Source organism: Lampetra fluviatilis, chromosome 35 (genome assembly GCF_964198595.1).
Source record: "Lampetra fluviatilis chromosome 35, kcLamFluv1.1, whole genome shotgun sequence".
NCBI lineage: Eukaryota > Metazoa > Chordata > Hyperoartia > Petromyzontiformes > Petromyzontidae > Lampetra > Lampetra fluviatilis.
The window spans coordinates 5,595,080-5,612,540 of NC_136309.1; the positions used below are offsets into that span (position 1 = coordinate 5,595,080).

At 57.8% G+C, this 17,461-nt stretch overlaps 1 protein-coding gene across 1 annotated transcript in view; it reads right to left on the bottom strand.

The window, feature by feature from the left end:
• Positions 1-17,461, bottom strand: part of SDK2 (sidekick cell adhesion molecule 2) — a 315,464-nt gene that overhangs the window by 26,996 nt on the left and 271,007 nt on the right. Inside the window, exons 12-21 of the mRNA XM_078872818.1 lie at positions 17,270-17,372; positions 16,799-16,975; positions 16,056-16,192; positions 14,841-14,988; positions 12,626-12,766; positions 11,220-11,401; positions 9,854-9,969; positions 3,889-4,084; positions 3,614-3,712; positions 1,283-1,474 (exon numbers count right to left, since the gene is read on the bottom strand). Of these exons, the coding sequence (XP_078728944.1) occupies positions 1,283-1,474; positions 3,614-3,712; positions 3,889-4,084; positions 9,854-9,969; positions 11,220-11,401; positions 12,626-12,766; positions 14,841-14,988; positions 16,056-16,192; positions 16,799-16,975; positions 17,270-17,372 (1,491 nt within the window). The remainder of the gene's footprint in view (positions 1-1,282; positions 1,475-3,613; positions 3,713-3,888; positions 4,085-9,853; positions 9,970-11,219; positions 11,402-12,625; positions 12,767-14,840; positions 14,989-16,055; positions 16,193-16,798; positions 16,976-17,269; positions 17,373-17,461) is intronic.

The following is a 17,461-nucleotide window of genomic DNA, read 5'->3' on the forward strand; positions in this document are numbered from 1 at the left end:
ACTCTCAAACAACACCATCACACCACCACCCACCCTCTCTCAACCAACACCACCACATTGCATTACCACCCACCCACTCTCAACAACACCACCACACTACCACCCACCCCCTCTCACCAACACCACCACACCACCACCCACTCTCAACCACCACACTACCACCCACCCACTCTCAACCAACACCACCCGACTACCACCCACCCACTCACAACCAACACCACCACACCACCACCCAACCACTCTCAAACAACACCATCACACCACCACCCACCCCCACTCAACCAACACCACCACACTACCACCCACCCACTCTCAACAACACCACCACACCACCACCCACCCACTCTCAACCAACACCACCACATTGCATTACCACCCACCCCCACTCAACAATACCACACTACCACCCACTCCGAACCCAATCAATACGAACCATCACATCTCAATTCTCACAGCCAAGTGATTCTTCCGCAACGTGCTTCATGCGCCTTAGCATGAGCGCAAAAACATGGTTTTGCGTCGCAGACACGAGATTACACAAATTTACTAAGATTGCCCATGGCAAATTCTGTTAGCGAGCGCCGATTAAGGCTGGCATGATGGACCAGGAGGTGGGGGTAGGGTTGCCACCTGTCCAGGTTAGGTTGGACGGTACGGGAATTGGCGTCTGTGTTCGGTTGGCAGGAATTGATCCGTACCGAGATCTGGCACCAGCAATGTGCTGAACTTTATTGCAGGATCTTAATTTTAGAACTTTCGTGACTGCAGGAATTATTATTTGTTTCTTTCGGTTAAGTCACGTCTAAAGATAAAATAATAAATTAAATTAAATAATAGAATACGACGTTCGATTGCAACACAAGCAATCATCATCAGGTATAATGAAATAGCGACATAAAATCTAACCAGAAAACTATAGACAGACATATTAGCAGACAGATATCACCAAGATACATAGAGAGAGCAACACAGGTAACAGAGAGAGGTGGTCGTCTCTGTGGGGTGGCCTTAAATAGACAGAGGAGGGCGGACGCAGAGAGAGGGAGGGGGGTTAGAGAAAAAATTAGCATATCAATGAGTGGACAACAGGATACCATAAAGTCTTTATAGACCCGCATTGCTGGCATCGAATGGGGGTGGCCTACGTCTGTGCGAGCTGCAGCAGGGCTCAGCCGACGTGACTTCGCCCGTTGGGAGCGGGGGGCTAGCAAACGCAACGGGGTGCGTGCAAGGCAAGCCCCAGCGACACGTAACGGCGGGAGGGCGCCGCGTCTCGCCGTACCGGGGGGCACGCCGGACGAGATGGTGGAGGAGGAGACGGGACCCTGGCCGGCGGCCGTGGCAGCCGACACCTCGATGGTGTAGGTGGTGAGCGCCGTGAGCCCCGTCACCAGCAGCTCCAGCGTGCCGTTGGGCAGCGACCTCGTGACGCGCGTGTCCGAGCGGTTGTGCTCCTCCCACGAGATCCGGTAGCCTGTGTGGAGAGGGGCCGCGGAGGGGCGTCGTGATCGCACGTGGAGCTCCGGTGGCGCGACCGCGAGAGAGAGAGAGGGAGAGAGACGGCGCGTTAGCCGCTCCTGGCAAGGCTGCCATATAATGCGTACACGCTTCGCGTCTACGCATTGTATGGCAATGTTACGTTTGGGCCGAGTGCACAAACAACGTGGTGAAAACAGGACACAAAACTAAAAAGAGGATCGCAACCCCGACTCCGGACAAGGTGGTCACGCCGGATCACCCGCTTCACGAGTAGCCGAGTGTATCGCTGCAATGTATTTGTGGATCGGGGCATTGCGTCGTCATACGTTGTTACGGTCTCTTCTGGATGACCCACAGTCGCTACACTACTGGAGAGTTTTTAAAAAAAGAATTCTCTAACCCGGAGGGCAAGCCGTGGCCGGCGAGCCACGCGGCCGCTCCTGTCACGTGGGCAGAGACGCCACGAGGGGGCGCTGGGTCACCACGTCGGCTCTCAATTTCTAGCGCGTGTCTGACGTTGCGTAAAAATAATGCGGCCTCTCTCTGATCCACTGCTGGATGAAAGCCCACCACCCCCACATCACGTTGGCCATGGAGGATGTTCGACCATACTTCACCGGGCACGAGAGGCGGCCGCCATTTTTTGTATTTCGCTCGCCGTTGATTTTTTGCCGCGGTCGTGGATTGAACACGGTTTGCCGAATTTGTTCAAATAAAAAAATAAATGATCGCAACAAATTACCCAATTGGAAACTACGTAGAAATCATTGCCTCCGCCTGTCAGAACTATGAGTGCTGAGACTCGGCAAGGCTTTGCTGGGTAAATGAGCTGTCTCCACCACTCGCACGAACCGACTGGCCCGAGAGCTGGCGTCGTGGTCATTGAGCTTCTAAAAGAGTCTCTAGCCCTGGGGTAATTATATCTGCTTCCCATGGCTGTCACCGTCACTTCCACTAAATAATAATAACAATGATAGTTCAACTCGTAACACGCTGCCGCACAGCATCCGCTGGGCTCCAGATGAGAGGAGGAGGACGAGAAGAACGACGAGGAGGAGGAGGAGGAATCACAGACGAGCGAGAAGGGCAGCAGCAGCCACGCGGTGAACCGGTCCTCTATATATGAAGGTGCTATCGACCAATGAATGAGTGGTTATACTTGTGGCAGGAAACTGAAGCACTCCACTGGCGTTGGCTTACAGGCCACGTGCACAGCCACCACCCGCAGTGAAGACTCGGTACGGTGATGGTGACTGAGCCGTGAGCACAGGATGCCTGGGAGTCACGTGACACTGCCCCTAACATCTCAACGCAGGCCCAAGCGCACCAGACGGGGCCTTAACAGACAGGTGTGTGGCTACGGTTGATTTGGCACGCCGATTTGGCAAGCCGATTTGGCAAGCCGATTTGGCACCTTGTTGGTGGTGTGTGCGTCGTCCCCTACAGCATGTGACCAAGCAGCTGGCCAGCCGCAACGGCCATCTGCGGTTGTCAAGGGCTGCCGATAACGGCGGCGGCGGAGGCAACAACGTGGAGAGTAAAGGGCGACGGAACTCGGTGGCGTGGGGAGTAAGCGGCCGAGTGATTTGGGTGCAGATGTGCGATGGCAAAACCCAGCGAGAAAAAATCCGCGGACAAAAGCAGTTGTTGTAATTGTTGTTCAACTCAACTTCCTTTAACAGACCGAAGCGAATATCTGACGGAATCTGAAAGGTAGCTCTGCGGTACCCAATTCAGCGGACCGTTCCCCGATGCGTTAGGGTTGCACTGCTCTGCGAGAGACGCAAACGGATTCTTTGTTTTGTGCCGTGACGCCGCATGTGCAATGCTTGTAAAATATTGGGAGATACATTAAAAATATATACGCATAGATATACGAGTCATCAAATTGGCCAAAGGACTTCAAATGCGTGCTCAATGCCACGTGGTCCTCTCGGCTAACGTAAAATAAATCGACACCGTGCTTGTGCCGCGGAGGAGGGGACGTGCGGTACCATGGACCACGCTTCGCGACTTCTCCAACGTGGGGAGCGCCGACCCCCGTGGCCGCCACCGCCGCCGCCAACCGCCGGCACTCCCTGCCGGCCCCCCACTCTTCCCAAACGGCGTGGCGGGCGCACGCCGAGCGACTGACCGATGAGCACGCCGTTCTTTTCCCGCGGCTCCTGCCAGCTGACGCGCAGCGAGGTGTCCAGGATCTCCGAGAAGCTGAGTCGTCCCACCGGCCCAGGCCCTGTGTGAGAATCGCAGACGACACGGTCACGGCGACGCCGGCGCGGCGTGGCGGGCACGCGACGCGACCAGAGGGTCCCGGCTTGGCCGGGATGATCCACGGTGCTTTCAGAAAAGCCGGGCCCGCGCCTCAACGCATTTTCAAATACGAAGCAGCGGGGGCAGGGAGGGACTCACGGTCCTGCAGGGTGCGCACGAGGCGGGCGGCGCTACGTGGCCCATCGCCCGGCGTGGTGAAGCAGAGCACGGCGGCGTGGTACTCGGTGAACTTGCGCAGGCCCGTGAGTACGCCCTCGTGCATGGGCGCCTGGTAACTAGGGGCGACCGTCACCACGGTTACCTCCTCCGCCGTGTCCGGAGGCCAGGCCAGCAGCTGCACGACCGGACGTGCACGCAAGCACACACGCGGCGCTTCGTTAAACCTCCGAGGGCGCAGCATGGCACGAGGCGGGGTTGGCGCGCGTGCTTTAGACTCGAGTCGACACGCTGGGAGTCGCACGCGACACGTTCGGCAATCGCGCGCGCTAAACGCGCGGTGTGCCTGGAGAGGCGGTGCTCGGTGGGAAAAGATGAAGGCAGGCGCGGGAAAAAATACCGATCGATAAAAACGTAATGTGAAAAGTTTTCTGCCGCGTGGAAGTCTCGCCACGGAGGTTTCTGTGCAAGCGTCGGAGATGGGCGAGGGGGCTGCAGGGTCGTGACCTCCTCTCGCCCAGGCGGCCACGATTCCCTCCCTCCCCAAAGCCCCACTCTCCCCAGCCGCAAACGCCGCTCGCTCTCTCTCCCGCCCGGGCTGCTCGTGCGCGCTGTTCGTTAAGGAAATGGAAACGCGATCACCCTGGAGAATCGCAGAGCGAAACGTTTTGATGATGCGATCGTTTACTGTCAACGTTTTGTAAAAAAAGAAAAAAATCTAAATCGCGTGACAAAAGAAAGGCCGAATTAGCGGGCGGCGATTCTGTAAAAACGTAACTCAATCGCGAAGTGGCATCTCACGGGTGGGGCAGGTTTTTATTGCGCGAGCGGCTGGCGCTTATTGAATAGGATAAAATTTCAACGTATTAATGGCAGCATTCGACTCATCAAGGTTAAAAGCTCCTCGGTGGGTTTCCTTATTTTATTTATTTATTTCCAAAGCCGAGAAATCCAAGTGGAGGTGAGCGCATCGGGTGCGGCGTGAGAGAGGATGGGATTGTGCGTGCAGATGTGGAGAGACAGAGAGAGAGATGTGAATCATCAGGGTGCAGGTCAGCGCTTCACACCTTATTCCGTGACGTGCGCACACTGTGGGGGTGAGGCTTAATGCGGCCACGCTGGGGTTAGTAACACAGGCAAAGACAAAGGCTTCCCCGTATAGTCATTAACAGGCTATCGGGGCAAGTGCTGTTAGCGAGCACCTATGAAGGCAGGTAAGGTACACGAGGACGCCTTTGCCTCCCTTGTGGCGATGTTTACCTGCTGTACCAGGTACTCATTTGAGGCTACGTCGACCTAGGGGAGGCCTAGAACCAGTTCAGATAATCGTCACTGGGTTCGTAGCGCAGCGCACTAACCGCTACGCTGCCGCTCCCCAATCGGCGTTACGGTTTCTCAGCGGTGCCAACGGGAGATGCACTCTGGGGGCCACACGTGGGGTTGGGGGGCTGGTGGTGGTGGGAGGGAGAGGTGTGAGAAGTCGGTAGAGGTTACTGCAAGGGCATGCACACCACTGGCACACGTAGCAGCAGCAGGCAAGGGGGAGAGAAAGCACAGAACAAAGATGGCCACCGTAGGCTTTGCTGCCATGGAAACGTGGTGGGGGCGGCTGCGTTCCCACGCGAGGAGCTGCGGAGGGGCGGGACAAGGAGGCAACAGGACACCGCACGACACCGCACGATTTACCTTCACCCACAGCACGCCTTGCCCACTGCACGCTTTACCTTCACCCACAGCACGCCTTACCCACAGCACGCCTTCCCCCAATCAGGTACACCTTACCCACAGTACGCCTTACCCACAGCACGACACCGCACGATCTACCTTCACCCACAGCACGCCTTATCCACAGCACGCCTTGCCCACCGCACGCCTTACCCACAGCACGCCTTACCCACAGCACGCCTTGCCCACCGCACGCCTTGCCCACAGCACGCCTTACCCACAGCACGCCTTGCCCACCGCACGCCTTGCCCACAGCACGACTTGCCCACCGCACGCCTTGCCCACCGCACGCCTTGCCCACAGCACGACTTGCCCACAGCACGCCTTGCCCACCGCACGCCTTGCCCACCGCACGCCTTGCCCACAGCACGCCTTACCCACAGCACGCCTTACCCACCGCACGCCTTACCCACCGCACGCCTTACCCACCGCACGCCTTACCCACCGCACGCCTTACCCACCGCACGCCTTGCCCACCGCACGCCTTACCCACCGCACGCCTTACCCACCGCACGCCTTACCCACCGCACGCCTTACCCACCGCACGCCTTGCCCACCGCACGCCTTGCCCACAGCACGCCTTACCCACCGCACGCCTTACCCACCGCACGCCTTACCCACCGCACGCCTTGCCCACCGCACGCCTTACCCACAGCACGCCTTGCCCACCGCACGCCTTGCCCACCGCACGCCTTACCCACCGCACGCCTTACCCACCGCACGCCTTGCCCACCGCACGCCTTGCCCACCGCACGCCTTGCCCACCGCACGCCTTGCCCACCGCACGCCTTACCCACCGCACGCCTTGCCCACCGCACGCCTTGCCCACAGCACGCCTTGCCCACCGCACGCCTTACCCACCGCACGCCTTGCCCACCGCACGCCTTACCCACAGCACGCCTTGCCCACCGCACGCCTTACCCACAGCACGCCTTGCCCACCGCACGCCTTGCCCACAGCACGCCTTGCCCACCGCACGCCTTACCCACCGCACGCCTTGCCCACCGCACGCCTTACCCACAGCACGCCTTGCCCACCGCACGCCTTACCCACCGCACGCCTTGCCCACCGCACGCCTTGCCCACAGCACGCCTTGCCCACCGCACGCCTTACCCACCGCACGCCTTACCCACCGCACGCCTTACCCACCGCACGCCTTGCCCACCGCACGCCTTACCCACAGCACGCCTTGCCCACCGCACGCCTTACCCACCGCACGCCTTGCCCACCGCACGCCTTACCCACAGCACGCCTTACCCACCGCACGCCTTGCCCACCGCACGCCTTACCCACAGCACGCCTTACCCACAGCACGCCTTACCCACCGCACGCCTTGCCCACCGCACGCCTTACCCACAGCACGCCTTGCCCACCGCACGCCTTACCCACAGCACGCCTTACCCACAGCACGCCTTGCCCACCGCACGCCTTACCCACAGCACGCCTTGCCCACCGCACGCCTTACCCACAGCACGCCTTACCCACCGCACGCCTTGCCCACCGCACGCCTTACCCACAGCACGCCTTGCCCACCGCACGCCTTACCCACAGCACGCCTTACCCACAGCACGCCTTACCCACCGCACGCCTTACCCACAGCACGCTTTACCCACAGCACGCCTTACCCACAGCACGCCTTACCCACAGCACGCCTTGCCCACCGCACGCCTTACCCACAGCACGCCTTGCCCACAGCACGCCTTGCCCACCGCACGCCTTACCCACAGCACGCTTTACCCACAGCACGCTTTACCCACCGCACGCCTTACCCACAGCACGCCTTGCCCACAGCACGCCTTGCCCACAGCACGCCTTGCCCACAGCACGCTTTACCCACAGCACGCTTTACCCACAGCACGCCTTACCCACAGCACGCTTTACCCACCGCACGCCTTACCCACAGCACGCCTTACCCACAGCACGCTTTACCCACAGCACGCTTTACCCACAGCACGCCTTACCCACAGCACGCTTTACTCACAGCACGACTTGCCCACAGCACGCTTTACCCACAGCACGCTTTACCCACCGCACGACTTGCCCACAGCACGACTTGCCCACAGCACGCCTTGCCCACCGCACGCCTTACCCACAGCACGCCTTGCCCACCGCACGCCTTACCCACAGGACGCCTGACCCACAGGACGCCTTACCCACAGCACGCCTTGCCCACCGCACGCCTTGCCCACCGCACGCCTGACCCACAGGACGCCTTACCCACAGCACGCCTTGCCCACCGCACGCCTTGCCCACCGCACGACTTGCCCACAGCACGCCTTGCCCACAGCACGCTTTACCCACAGCACGCCTGACCCACAGGACGCCTTACCCACAGCACGCCTTGCCCACCGCACGACTTGCCCACAGCACGCCTTGCCCACAGCACGCTTTACCCACAGCACGACTTGCCCACAGCACGCCTTGCCCACAGCACGCTTTACCCACAGCACGCTTTACCCACAGCACGCTTTACCCACAGCACGCCTTACCCACAGCACGCTTTACCCACAGCACGCTTTACCCACAGCACGACTTGCCCACAGCACGCCTTGCCCACAGCACGCTTTACCCACAGCACGACTTGCCCACAGCACGCCTTGCCCACAGCACGCTTTACCCACAGCACGCTTTACCCACAGCACGCTTTACCCACAGCACGCCTTACCCACAGCACGCCTTACCCACAGCACGCCTTACCCACAGCACGCCTTGCCCACAGCACGCTTTACCCACAGCACGCCTTGCCCACAGCACGCTTTACCCACAGCACGCCTTGCCCACAGCACGCCTTACCCACAGCACGCCTTACCCACCGCACACCAGCGGGTGCAGTAGCGACCCCAATTCACACGACGAGACCCCCAGGGCTGGAGTTCAGCCTGGTTGGTACCGGGTTGGGAGCGGGGTGAGTACCAGGTCAGGGGGCAACCACCGTGCTGTGGAAGTCGGGGGAGACCTACTGGCGAGTAGCTTCCCCGTGGCTATTGGTTGGGTGACAGACACGAGGCGAGTGTGTATCTGCGCGATGCAGGGGAGTCGTGAAATACCCATGCATATCGTTTGCATATAATTTTTGCATTCAGGGCCTCTACTTCATGGCCAGGATGGCATAAACTAAACGCACGGATGGATGAGTGTACGGTTGAGTTAAGGAATGGATGCGCGAAGGAATAGTTGAAGGGCAGCAATGGATGGATGAATGGATGAATAAATCAACACGCCAATGAACGCATAATTGGATGCACGGATCAATGAATTAACGCATGAATGAAGGAATGGATGAATTAACTGAAAATTGATGCATAAATAAATTGATGAATTGCTAAATGGCAAAATGTATTTGTGCCTGAATTAATGGATGGATGCATTAGAATTTCGGGGGTGTCCCAATAACCTGGTCCACGTCAGCAACTTGTAAAATGATTGCACACACGGCACACCGCATCCACCATGCCCTCTCATTGTTGCTGCGGTTGCTGACCCAGAAACTGATCGGTGAGAAGTGAAGCCCTGGCGATGCCACATTGAACTCTGCAGCCACTCGGCACGCACCTCCATTGAGCGCTGTCGTTCTAAAGCAACGGCATCCACAACTCTCGCGCTCTCCCTCGCAGTCTGCAGCGACAACACGTGTTCTTTCACGTTGGTCTTTTGAGTTGAAAATGAGCAAAAAGGGGAATTCTAGAGTGGTGCCACTGAGGCAACTGAGAACGACAGCGAGGGAGCATCTATCAGTGGGCACGGCGCTTAATTTGTCGCGACTGGGGGGGAAGGCCGATTCACGGCGTGCGTCCGCTCATTACTCCCCGAGAGCCATCTGTAAATCAAGGGCGTACCGCACGGACGGAGCTCGTCACCACCGCCCACCGATTGCGAGCTCAAGTCCTGTAACGGGCCCCAAGATTAGTGACCTTTTTTTTTGCAGCAAGCCTTTTGCAACTTGAGCACAGCTTGTGCCGACAACTTTTAAAACTATCCATTGGAGGCCACGTGCATTTCACAGCGAAACGATAAGGCGGCATCAGCAGCAGCAGCAGCAGCGCCAGACAGGAAATAAACACAACCGGTAAAGCAGACGCAACTGAAATCTAAATCTCGGGTTTGACTTTTCAGAACGGATATAATCCACATTTTGGCTTTTATCGACATAAATGCCGTGGCGATAAAGCCGGTGCTTGGTAGACGCGTGGGGAAGCTGGGGAGGGAGGCGCTGCTGCTGTACCTTGTAGCCCTGGTTGATGCCGTTGATGAACTGTGGGTTTGGTGGAAACCAGGTGAACTTGAGGGCCGTGGAACTCAGCGCCACCACCCTCACGTTTTCCGGCGTCACTGTCGGCACTGCGCGCGCCAGAACCGCAGGAGGAACATCCCACCGAGAGTGAAACACGGCGAGGCACCACAACCGCCACCACCACCACCACCACAACAGATACCACCACCGCCGCCCCCACCGCCACCACCACCACCACCACTCCACTATGACCACTGCCCCCACCACATTCACTACCACCGCTGTCCCCATCACCACCACCACCACCACCGCCACCACCACCGCTCCCACCACATCCACCACAACCACTGACCCCACCACATCCACTACCACTGCTGCCCCCAAAACCACCACCACTGCCCCCACCACCGCCGCCACTGCTGCCAAAAACGAGAGCTTTTATTAGAACGCTTGCGTCTGCACGTACAATCTCGTGGATGAGACGACATACATTTTATCTTTAATAAGACATCTGCAGTACCTCGTACAATATATAAATTGCCCATGTCACATACCTCTACGATATGTCTGTAAGAGCCTTTAATACGTTTGAAACGATCCGTACATTACATATTTATAGTCAAACACTCTGCGTGGCACAGAACTTCCATAGAGAAGCCTGTGAACAGCACCGGCTTTAATAAAAGTCGATGAGAAACAGGGAGAGATTGACAAAGACTCTGGAACAAGAACTGAAAAGTGCGCAGAGAAGCACGGAGCAGCAGCGTCCGCTTGGATTCGCGAAATGTCTCCCGGCTCAAACATTTGTGGGGCGGCACTCAACTCTACTGGCCGCCCTGAGCAAGATGTGGCAACTCCACGTGCCTATGGCAAGGTCCAGTCTCTCTCTCTCTCCGCAAAGCAACCACTGTAGTCTGATTTCGATTTAAAGCTTTCGTGACTGCAGGGATTCATCTTCTTGGTTCTTTCGGTAAAGTCACTTCTACGTGACTTTACCGAAAGAAGCAAGAACACTGTAGTCTGCTCACAGAGTGGCTCTTATTTTAACCACCAAAAGGAAATGCTGAAAATAATTTCAATTAGGTTATGGGCATCACAGGCTCATGCACATCCAGGGGTGAGACCCAGTACAAAGGTTGTATGTATGCATTAACTTTTTCACACCGTACATAGTTGCAAGGGGGCTATACGGTATGTGAATGAATAAAGTTATACGAAGCTAGTCATAACACACACCCGCACATGTAGCTGCTTGACCATCAGCTAGTGCTTTAATATACAGGAGAGAAAATTCCGTTACAATCGGGAGAACGCAGTGATGGACAGCGCCGAGATGGGGTTGCGTGCGGGCGCGTACCTCCCTGCAGCGTCCACTCGGTGACGGTGGCGCAGTACGGGCCCAACCCGGCCGCGTTGAACGCCGCCACTTCCAGCTCGTAGTTGGTCCAAACGATGAGCTCTTCCAGCAGGAAGGTTGTGACCTCTGCCCCCGTAATGTTCCTCGTCTGGTAGTCTGCGGGAAGCCCCGCCAAGCGGTAGCTGAGAGCGGGGGGGGGATAGGGAAATAAATAAATAAAGCAATCGCGACATTCAAGACTCAACGGACATCGACCGCGCATCGGCATACAAGCAGGTAATTGTTTTAGAAGTGGTTTCCTATTCAAATACTTGATTCAAATGTAATTATCTTTCTCCTATTTATTACTCAATTACGTTTGAACTTTTCAAATGACGGTAATTCGTAAGCTAATTATTTATGACAATGCTCCGTCTGAGGCTGCAAAAACATCACGTTGCATTTACAGCGACGATGGAGAGGAGGAGGAAGAAGAGGTGATGGTGGAGGAGGAGGAGGAGGAGACGCGGCGACGAATTCGGCTCTTGTGCAGGAACCAGGTGGATTATTACGTCCAGCAGTGGATTGATCATGGCTGATGACGATGATGATTACGATCCACTTCATACACAGCATCGGGCATTTTGCAATGTGGCTTGACACAGAGTCCGTACACCATCTCATGATGCACAAAGTGAGCTGCTGAAAAAAAACGAGGCATTGGAGCCCATCTCCCATTAACATATCTGCAGAGGCAGTGGTGGAAATTCAACATTCCTATGGCGGGGGGGGGGGGGGGAAGACGACTCTCTCCATACACATTTCTACCACGGTTGCCTTCCCCACGAAGGGGAACTAATTTATCGACCCCGGAGGGATGATGGACTGAGTCGACCCCCATCCCGAGTCGGGAGCCACCTCGCCGTGCCGCTGCGCATCCTGGACGGATCGTGTAGAGCCGGCTAGGAGCTGGGTTCCCGACTGGCGACAGACAGGAGATGGCGACGATGAAGATGACAACGAACGTTGTTCGTTTTGATAGAACGCTCTTTACTCCGCGGCGTCTCGGAACGCTGGACACGCGACAAGCGACTTACATCTCATCTCAACTTGATCGAAAGGGCCCCCCCCCAAGTGGCAGATGTCCCTGTGTGGCACACAGCGAAGCAGCACTTGGCCTACAAGCAGGCATTAGTTTGCCAGTAGGGGGCGATGATTGCTGCTCATGCTGTATGCAATCCCAATAGAATCTTTCGACAATGGATCGTGTGATGCCAGCGCACCGTGGCCCACTCGTTTCGAATGAAGCCAGGCGCGTGGTTATTCTACGGATAGTACATCCGCGGTATTAACCAGGGCCGCCTTCCGGATTCGAACCGCGCACCTCCCACAACGGGCGGCGGACGCGCCAGCGGGGTCTCACTCACCGGATGACGTAACCGCGTAGGGCGCCGTTGTGTTGGCTCTCGGGGGGCGGCTGCCACTGGATCATGATGGACTGGTTCGTACGGCCGCTCGCAATCACGTTCTGCGGGGGGGCGCCGGGGGGCTCCTCCGGCAGGGTCAGCCTTGAGGTTGAAGCGAGAAGGGAGAGACGGGGGGAGGGAGGGAGCGGGCGAGAGAGGGAGGGAGGGAAGATGAGGCAGAGCAGGAAGGAGGGGAGCGAACGACCCACATCGGTCTCAGCGCTGCCCCATCTAACCCGGCCCCACTTACAGCGCCAAGGCGAGACAACGCGCGCCGCCTGTCAAGAGGAATCGGCAGCAGCGAGCAGAGCGGAGACGGGGGGGGGGCAGCCTCCACGGCGCCCACGCGTACGGCCCTGCGTTGTGACCGTGTAAACCGCGGCACGTGGTCGTCACGCGCCTTGCACGCTCGCATTGCGGCGCGTTCATTGCGCTGCATTGTCCGCGCACAGCCCTCATGTCAATCCACTGCTGGATGAGGGCCTTCTCACGCCGCGCGGGACACGGTGGTGGTGGGGATGGCGGGGTGGCGGAGGCGGTAATTATTTGAGCGTGCTTCACCACGCCGGTCAGTGCGGTGTTGGTGAAGGCGGGGGGGGGGGGAGAGCATCGATGCGGGAGCATTGAAAGTACGGTACAACAATCAATTTGTCTGCAGTGCCCCCTGCTGCACGGCAGCGTGTGTCGTGGAAGCGTGCACGACAGGGGCCCTGAGTGAATGCGCGAGGCTGACGACCAGAGTGTTGCGCGCGACGGAGGGCGGGCCTCGCTCTAAACGTCGGGACGATGACGCTCAAGGTGACGACGAGCTCCGGCACGCCAGCGCGTTGCTTAGCGGGCGCGGACTTCCCAACGCGACAAGGGGACCGGAGTCGTCGTAGTCGTCGTCATCGGTGTGACATTGCCCCGCCGGCGTTCGCGGCTTACGGTGGGCGCAGCACCCATCAACTGGGAGGTTGATGGGAGGTGATGGGAGGAAGGGAGGGAGGGAAGTTTATGGGAGGGGAGGGAGGGGTGGCGCCGGGATGATGAGTGATTAAGCGGGGGGGGGGGGGGGGGGAAAGTGCGACCGCCAACTTTGTTTGTTGTGGTTGAGTTCTCGCGCCCCTCTACAAATGGGGGCCGTCCACACACCCTGCCTCCTGAAGGCGGGAAACCCCCCACAAGCCACGCCCAGAGTAACGCGGCCGACGACGAGGCCGTTGACGTCACCAAGCCCCGCCCATCACCTCCTGTTCAGCGGCACGCGTGCTAGCAGAGGCCGTGACCTTCCCCCCCACCCCCAACTATTACCTAGTTAGTCGAGTAATGGAACCGATAACCGGCAGGGCGAGCGATCACTCGGGTCGTCGGAGGGAGCCCTGGGCTCGCGTGAACCATTATTCACCACGCAGCTCGGTTACGCTCTGAGCCAAGAGGCAGTCACTTGCAGACCTCGCCGTGTAGATAAGCACGATCATTAGAATTTACAAAGCCAGCCTTGTAGTCAAGAGCATTTGTATTTACAGCCTCGCTGCATCTATTTGTTATTCTATTGTGCGTTTTTCTGTCGGCGATGAACGTGACGGTGTATAATTACACGTTGCTTGTCTTATTCACCACTTCCACCGCAGCCTCTTCATCTTCAATTTGGCACCGCAGACCAACTTATGAATGACGATCATTTACAGCCCCTTCGCAATCCACCGCTGGATGAAGGCTTTCCCACGCGGGGTCGGTTGTGCAGAGCCGTGTTTGTTCCCGCACTTCATCACACTGGTCGGTAGAGGCCGGTGAATTACGGATTAGATCGTGACAAGGACGGCATGATCTAAATACATACGACCCAATCGCCCACAATCGTCGCATCTCGGAACGCAAGCCGTATTGAGCGTGGACGGCTCTTGGTTGGATGTCCACGGGCTGCAGGCCTACGTGGTGGGCAGCGCAGCAAACCCACTCGTTCTACTGCTCCCCGACGCGACAAAGACTTCACCACAGCGCGGAGGATGTGGCGGTGGTGACCAGGGCCCCGGTGCAAGAAATTAAACGGCGCCCCTACCTGTCCAGTGTCCCCCCCTCTTGTTTATAGCTCGGCGACTGGGCCCCCATGGGCCCACCACGGCTCCCCCGTGGGCCCAACATGAGCCCCCCGTATGGACCCCCCGTGGACCCCCCCCCCCCCTCGTGGCCGCACCTGTCGGTCTCCTTGCTGAACTGGCCGCGGCCGACGTCGTTGATGGCGCAGACGCGCACGCGGTACGTCCGCGAGGGCACGAGCCCCGTGAGCGAGAGGCGCGTGGCCTGCGGGTCCACGTTGGAGAGGTGAACCATCCAGGGGGAGTCTGTGTGGGGGGAGACACGGGGGGGGGGGGGGGTGAGCCGCCACGCGCGCATGGTCAATACGCTCAGCACACCTCTCTCGCCGGTCAAACGGGGGGGACCCATCAAAGCAGATGGGCGTGCGTCCGGCACGCCGCATCAAGTTTACCGCTCGCTGCGGCTGTGCCGCCGGATCGACCGGCGGCCCGGGAAGTATTTTCATGCCGGGAGAAACCAGGTCCAGTGGTCCCTCTCAATTCCTCGGTGGTGATTGTGTTATTTTCACCGTTCTTAAGAGGCCCAAATGCCCAAAATGCTAAGTGACCAGCGAAAGGCAGCACAATTTAAGGTATAAAACCAGTCCAGAGTTTTCTCGCTTATACGAATGACGCTGTGGAAATTGGCGGTGTTGAAAGGCGATAGGCCTGTGGGCTAATATTGGATTAACGTGTGGAGACAGAACGGAGTTCTGCTAATATTCACATTTAACTGAAATGCTCCACAGCAACGCATAATGAGTTTTCACTGAAGTACAACAGATAACGCGTGTCGTGAATTGAGCAGGGTTATTACGGTGATAGCTTGGGGGGGAAAGAAACGATGAGGGAATTCCAGAGTGCAGGTGTTGAAGCATCGCTGTGGCCTGCAGTGTGGTGAGTGGGTGGGTGAGTGGGTGAGTGTGTCGTTGTGGTCTGAAGTGCGGTGAGTGGGTGGGTGAGGTGGTGAGTGTGTTGTTGTGGCCTGCAGTGCGGTGAGTGGGTGGGTGAGTGGGTGAGTGTGTCGTTGTGGTCTGAAGTGCGGTGAGTGGGTGGGTGAGTGTGTTGTTGTGGTCTGAAGTGCGGTGAGTGGGTGGGTGAGTGGGTGAGTGTGTTGTTGTGGTCTGAAGTGCGGTGAGTGGGTGGGTGAGTGGGTGAGTGTGTTGTTGTGGTCTGAAGTGCGGTGAGTGGGTGGGTGAGTGGATGAGTGTGTCTTTGTGGTCTGCAGTGTGATGAGTGGGTGGGTGGGTGAGTGGGTGGGTGTGTCGTTGTGGTCTGCAGTGTGGTGAGTGGGTGGGTGAGTGGGTGGGTGAGTGGCACGGCGCTGCACGCACTGTTCTCTGAGATCTCCACCACGTAGCGGATGAGAGGGCTGTTTCCGTCGAACGGGCGAACCCAGGACAGCTCGAGCGCTCGGCTCCGCTCCTCGCTCTGCCGCGCGCGAAGGTTCTGCGGAGGGTGCGGTAGCTCCCTGCAGGGCAACGCACGAGGCCGGCGTGAGTCCATCATCACCATTATCATCATCATGACCATCAGCAGCAGCCATGATCAATACGCTGCTGCATGAAGGCGTCCCAAAGCCACCACCAACAGCACCATCAGCACCAACAGAGCCAACACCACCATCATGACCACCATGAAAAATAATAATAAAAATAATACCACCACCAGAATCACCAGCACATCCAGTGCCACCACCAGCACCACCATCACCAGCAGCACCATCAGCACCAACAGAGCCAACACCACCATCACGACCATCATGAAAAATAATAATAATACCACCACCAGAATCACCAGCACATCCAGTGCCACCACCAGCACCACCATCACCAGCAGCACCATCAGCACCAACAGAGCCATCACCACCATCACGACCACCATGAAAAATAATAATAATAATACCACCACCAGAATCACCAGCACATCCAGTGCCACCACCATCACCAGCAGCACCGCCACCATAAGCGAAATCAGTACAACCACCAGCACCGCCGACGCCGCCATCATCATCACGGGGTGAGCGATCATCTGCCGGCGCGCGGGTGTCGGGCGCCAGCGTGGCGTTGCGACGCACCTCACTTCCAGCCGAGCGCTGCGCGAGTCGTTCCCTCCGAGCGACGTCACGCGGCAGGCGTAGGTGCCGATGTCCCCCGACCACGTCTGGGCGATGACGAGCGAGCCGTCGGGGCTCTGCGAGACCCTACCGACGGAGCCCACGCTCAAGGGCGCCCCATCCTTCTCCCACACGTGCCTGAAAGATAATAACAGGTTCGGACAAATCGCGCAAACGTTCCGATGTGCGTTTTCGCTTTGGAAGTTATTTGAACGTTGGCACGCACGCCGACGTGTAGCCGTCAAGGTAAAATGCGTTGGCGTATTTGTAAATCATCCTTTTAGCACTGTTTGTTTTTGTCCGCAAGTTTTGGCAGGTGATCAATATTGAGCAACACGCGTCTATAAAAGGGTTTTGTTCATACACGATCGTCGTCTTTACGAGCGTTATCGTGAAACCGGCCCCGTTGTTCCAGCGCGTGTGTGCGCTGACCTTATCTCGACGGTGGGGTCGTGGGTGACGCTGCAGGTCAGCTCGGCGGTTGTGCCCTTGATGACGCTGCGGTCCTGCGGGGGCACCGTGATCTGGGTGCGCGCTGGGGGTGTTGGTAACGTCAGGCGGAACGTGCCAGAAAGGGAAACAATCAGTCGAAACATTTTTGTTCTCTTTTTTTGGGCCAACAAA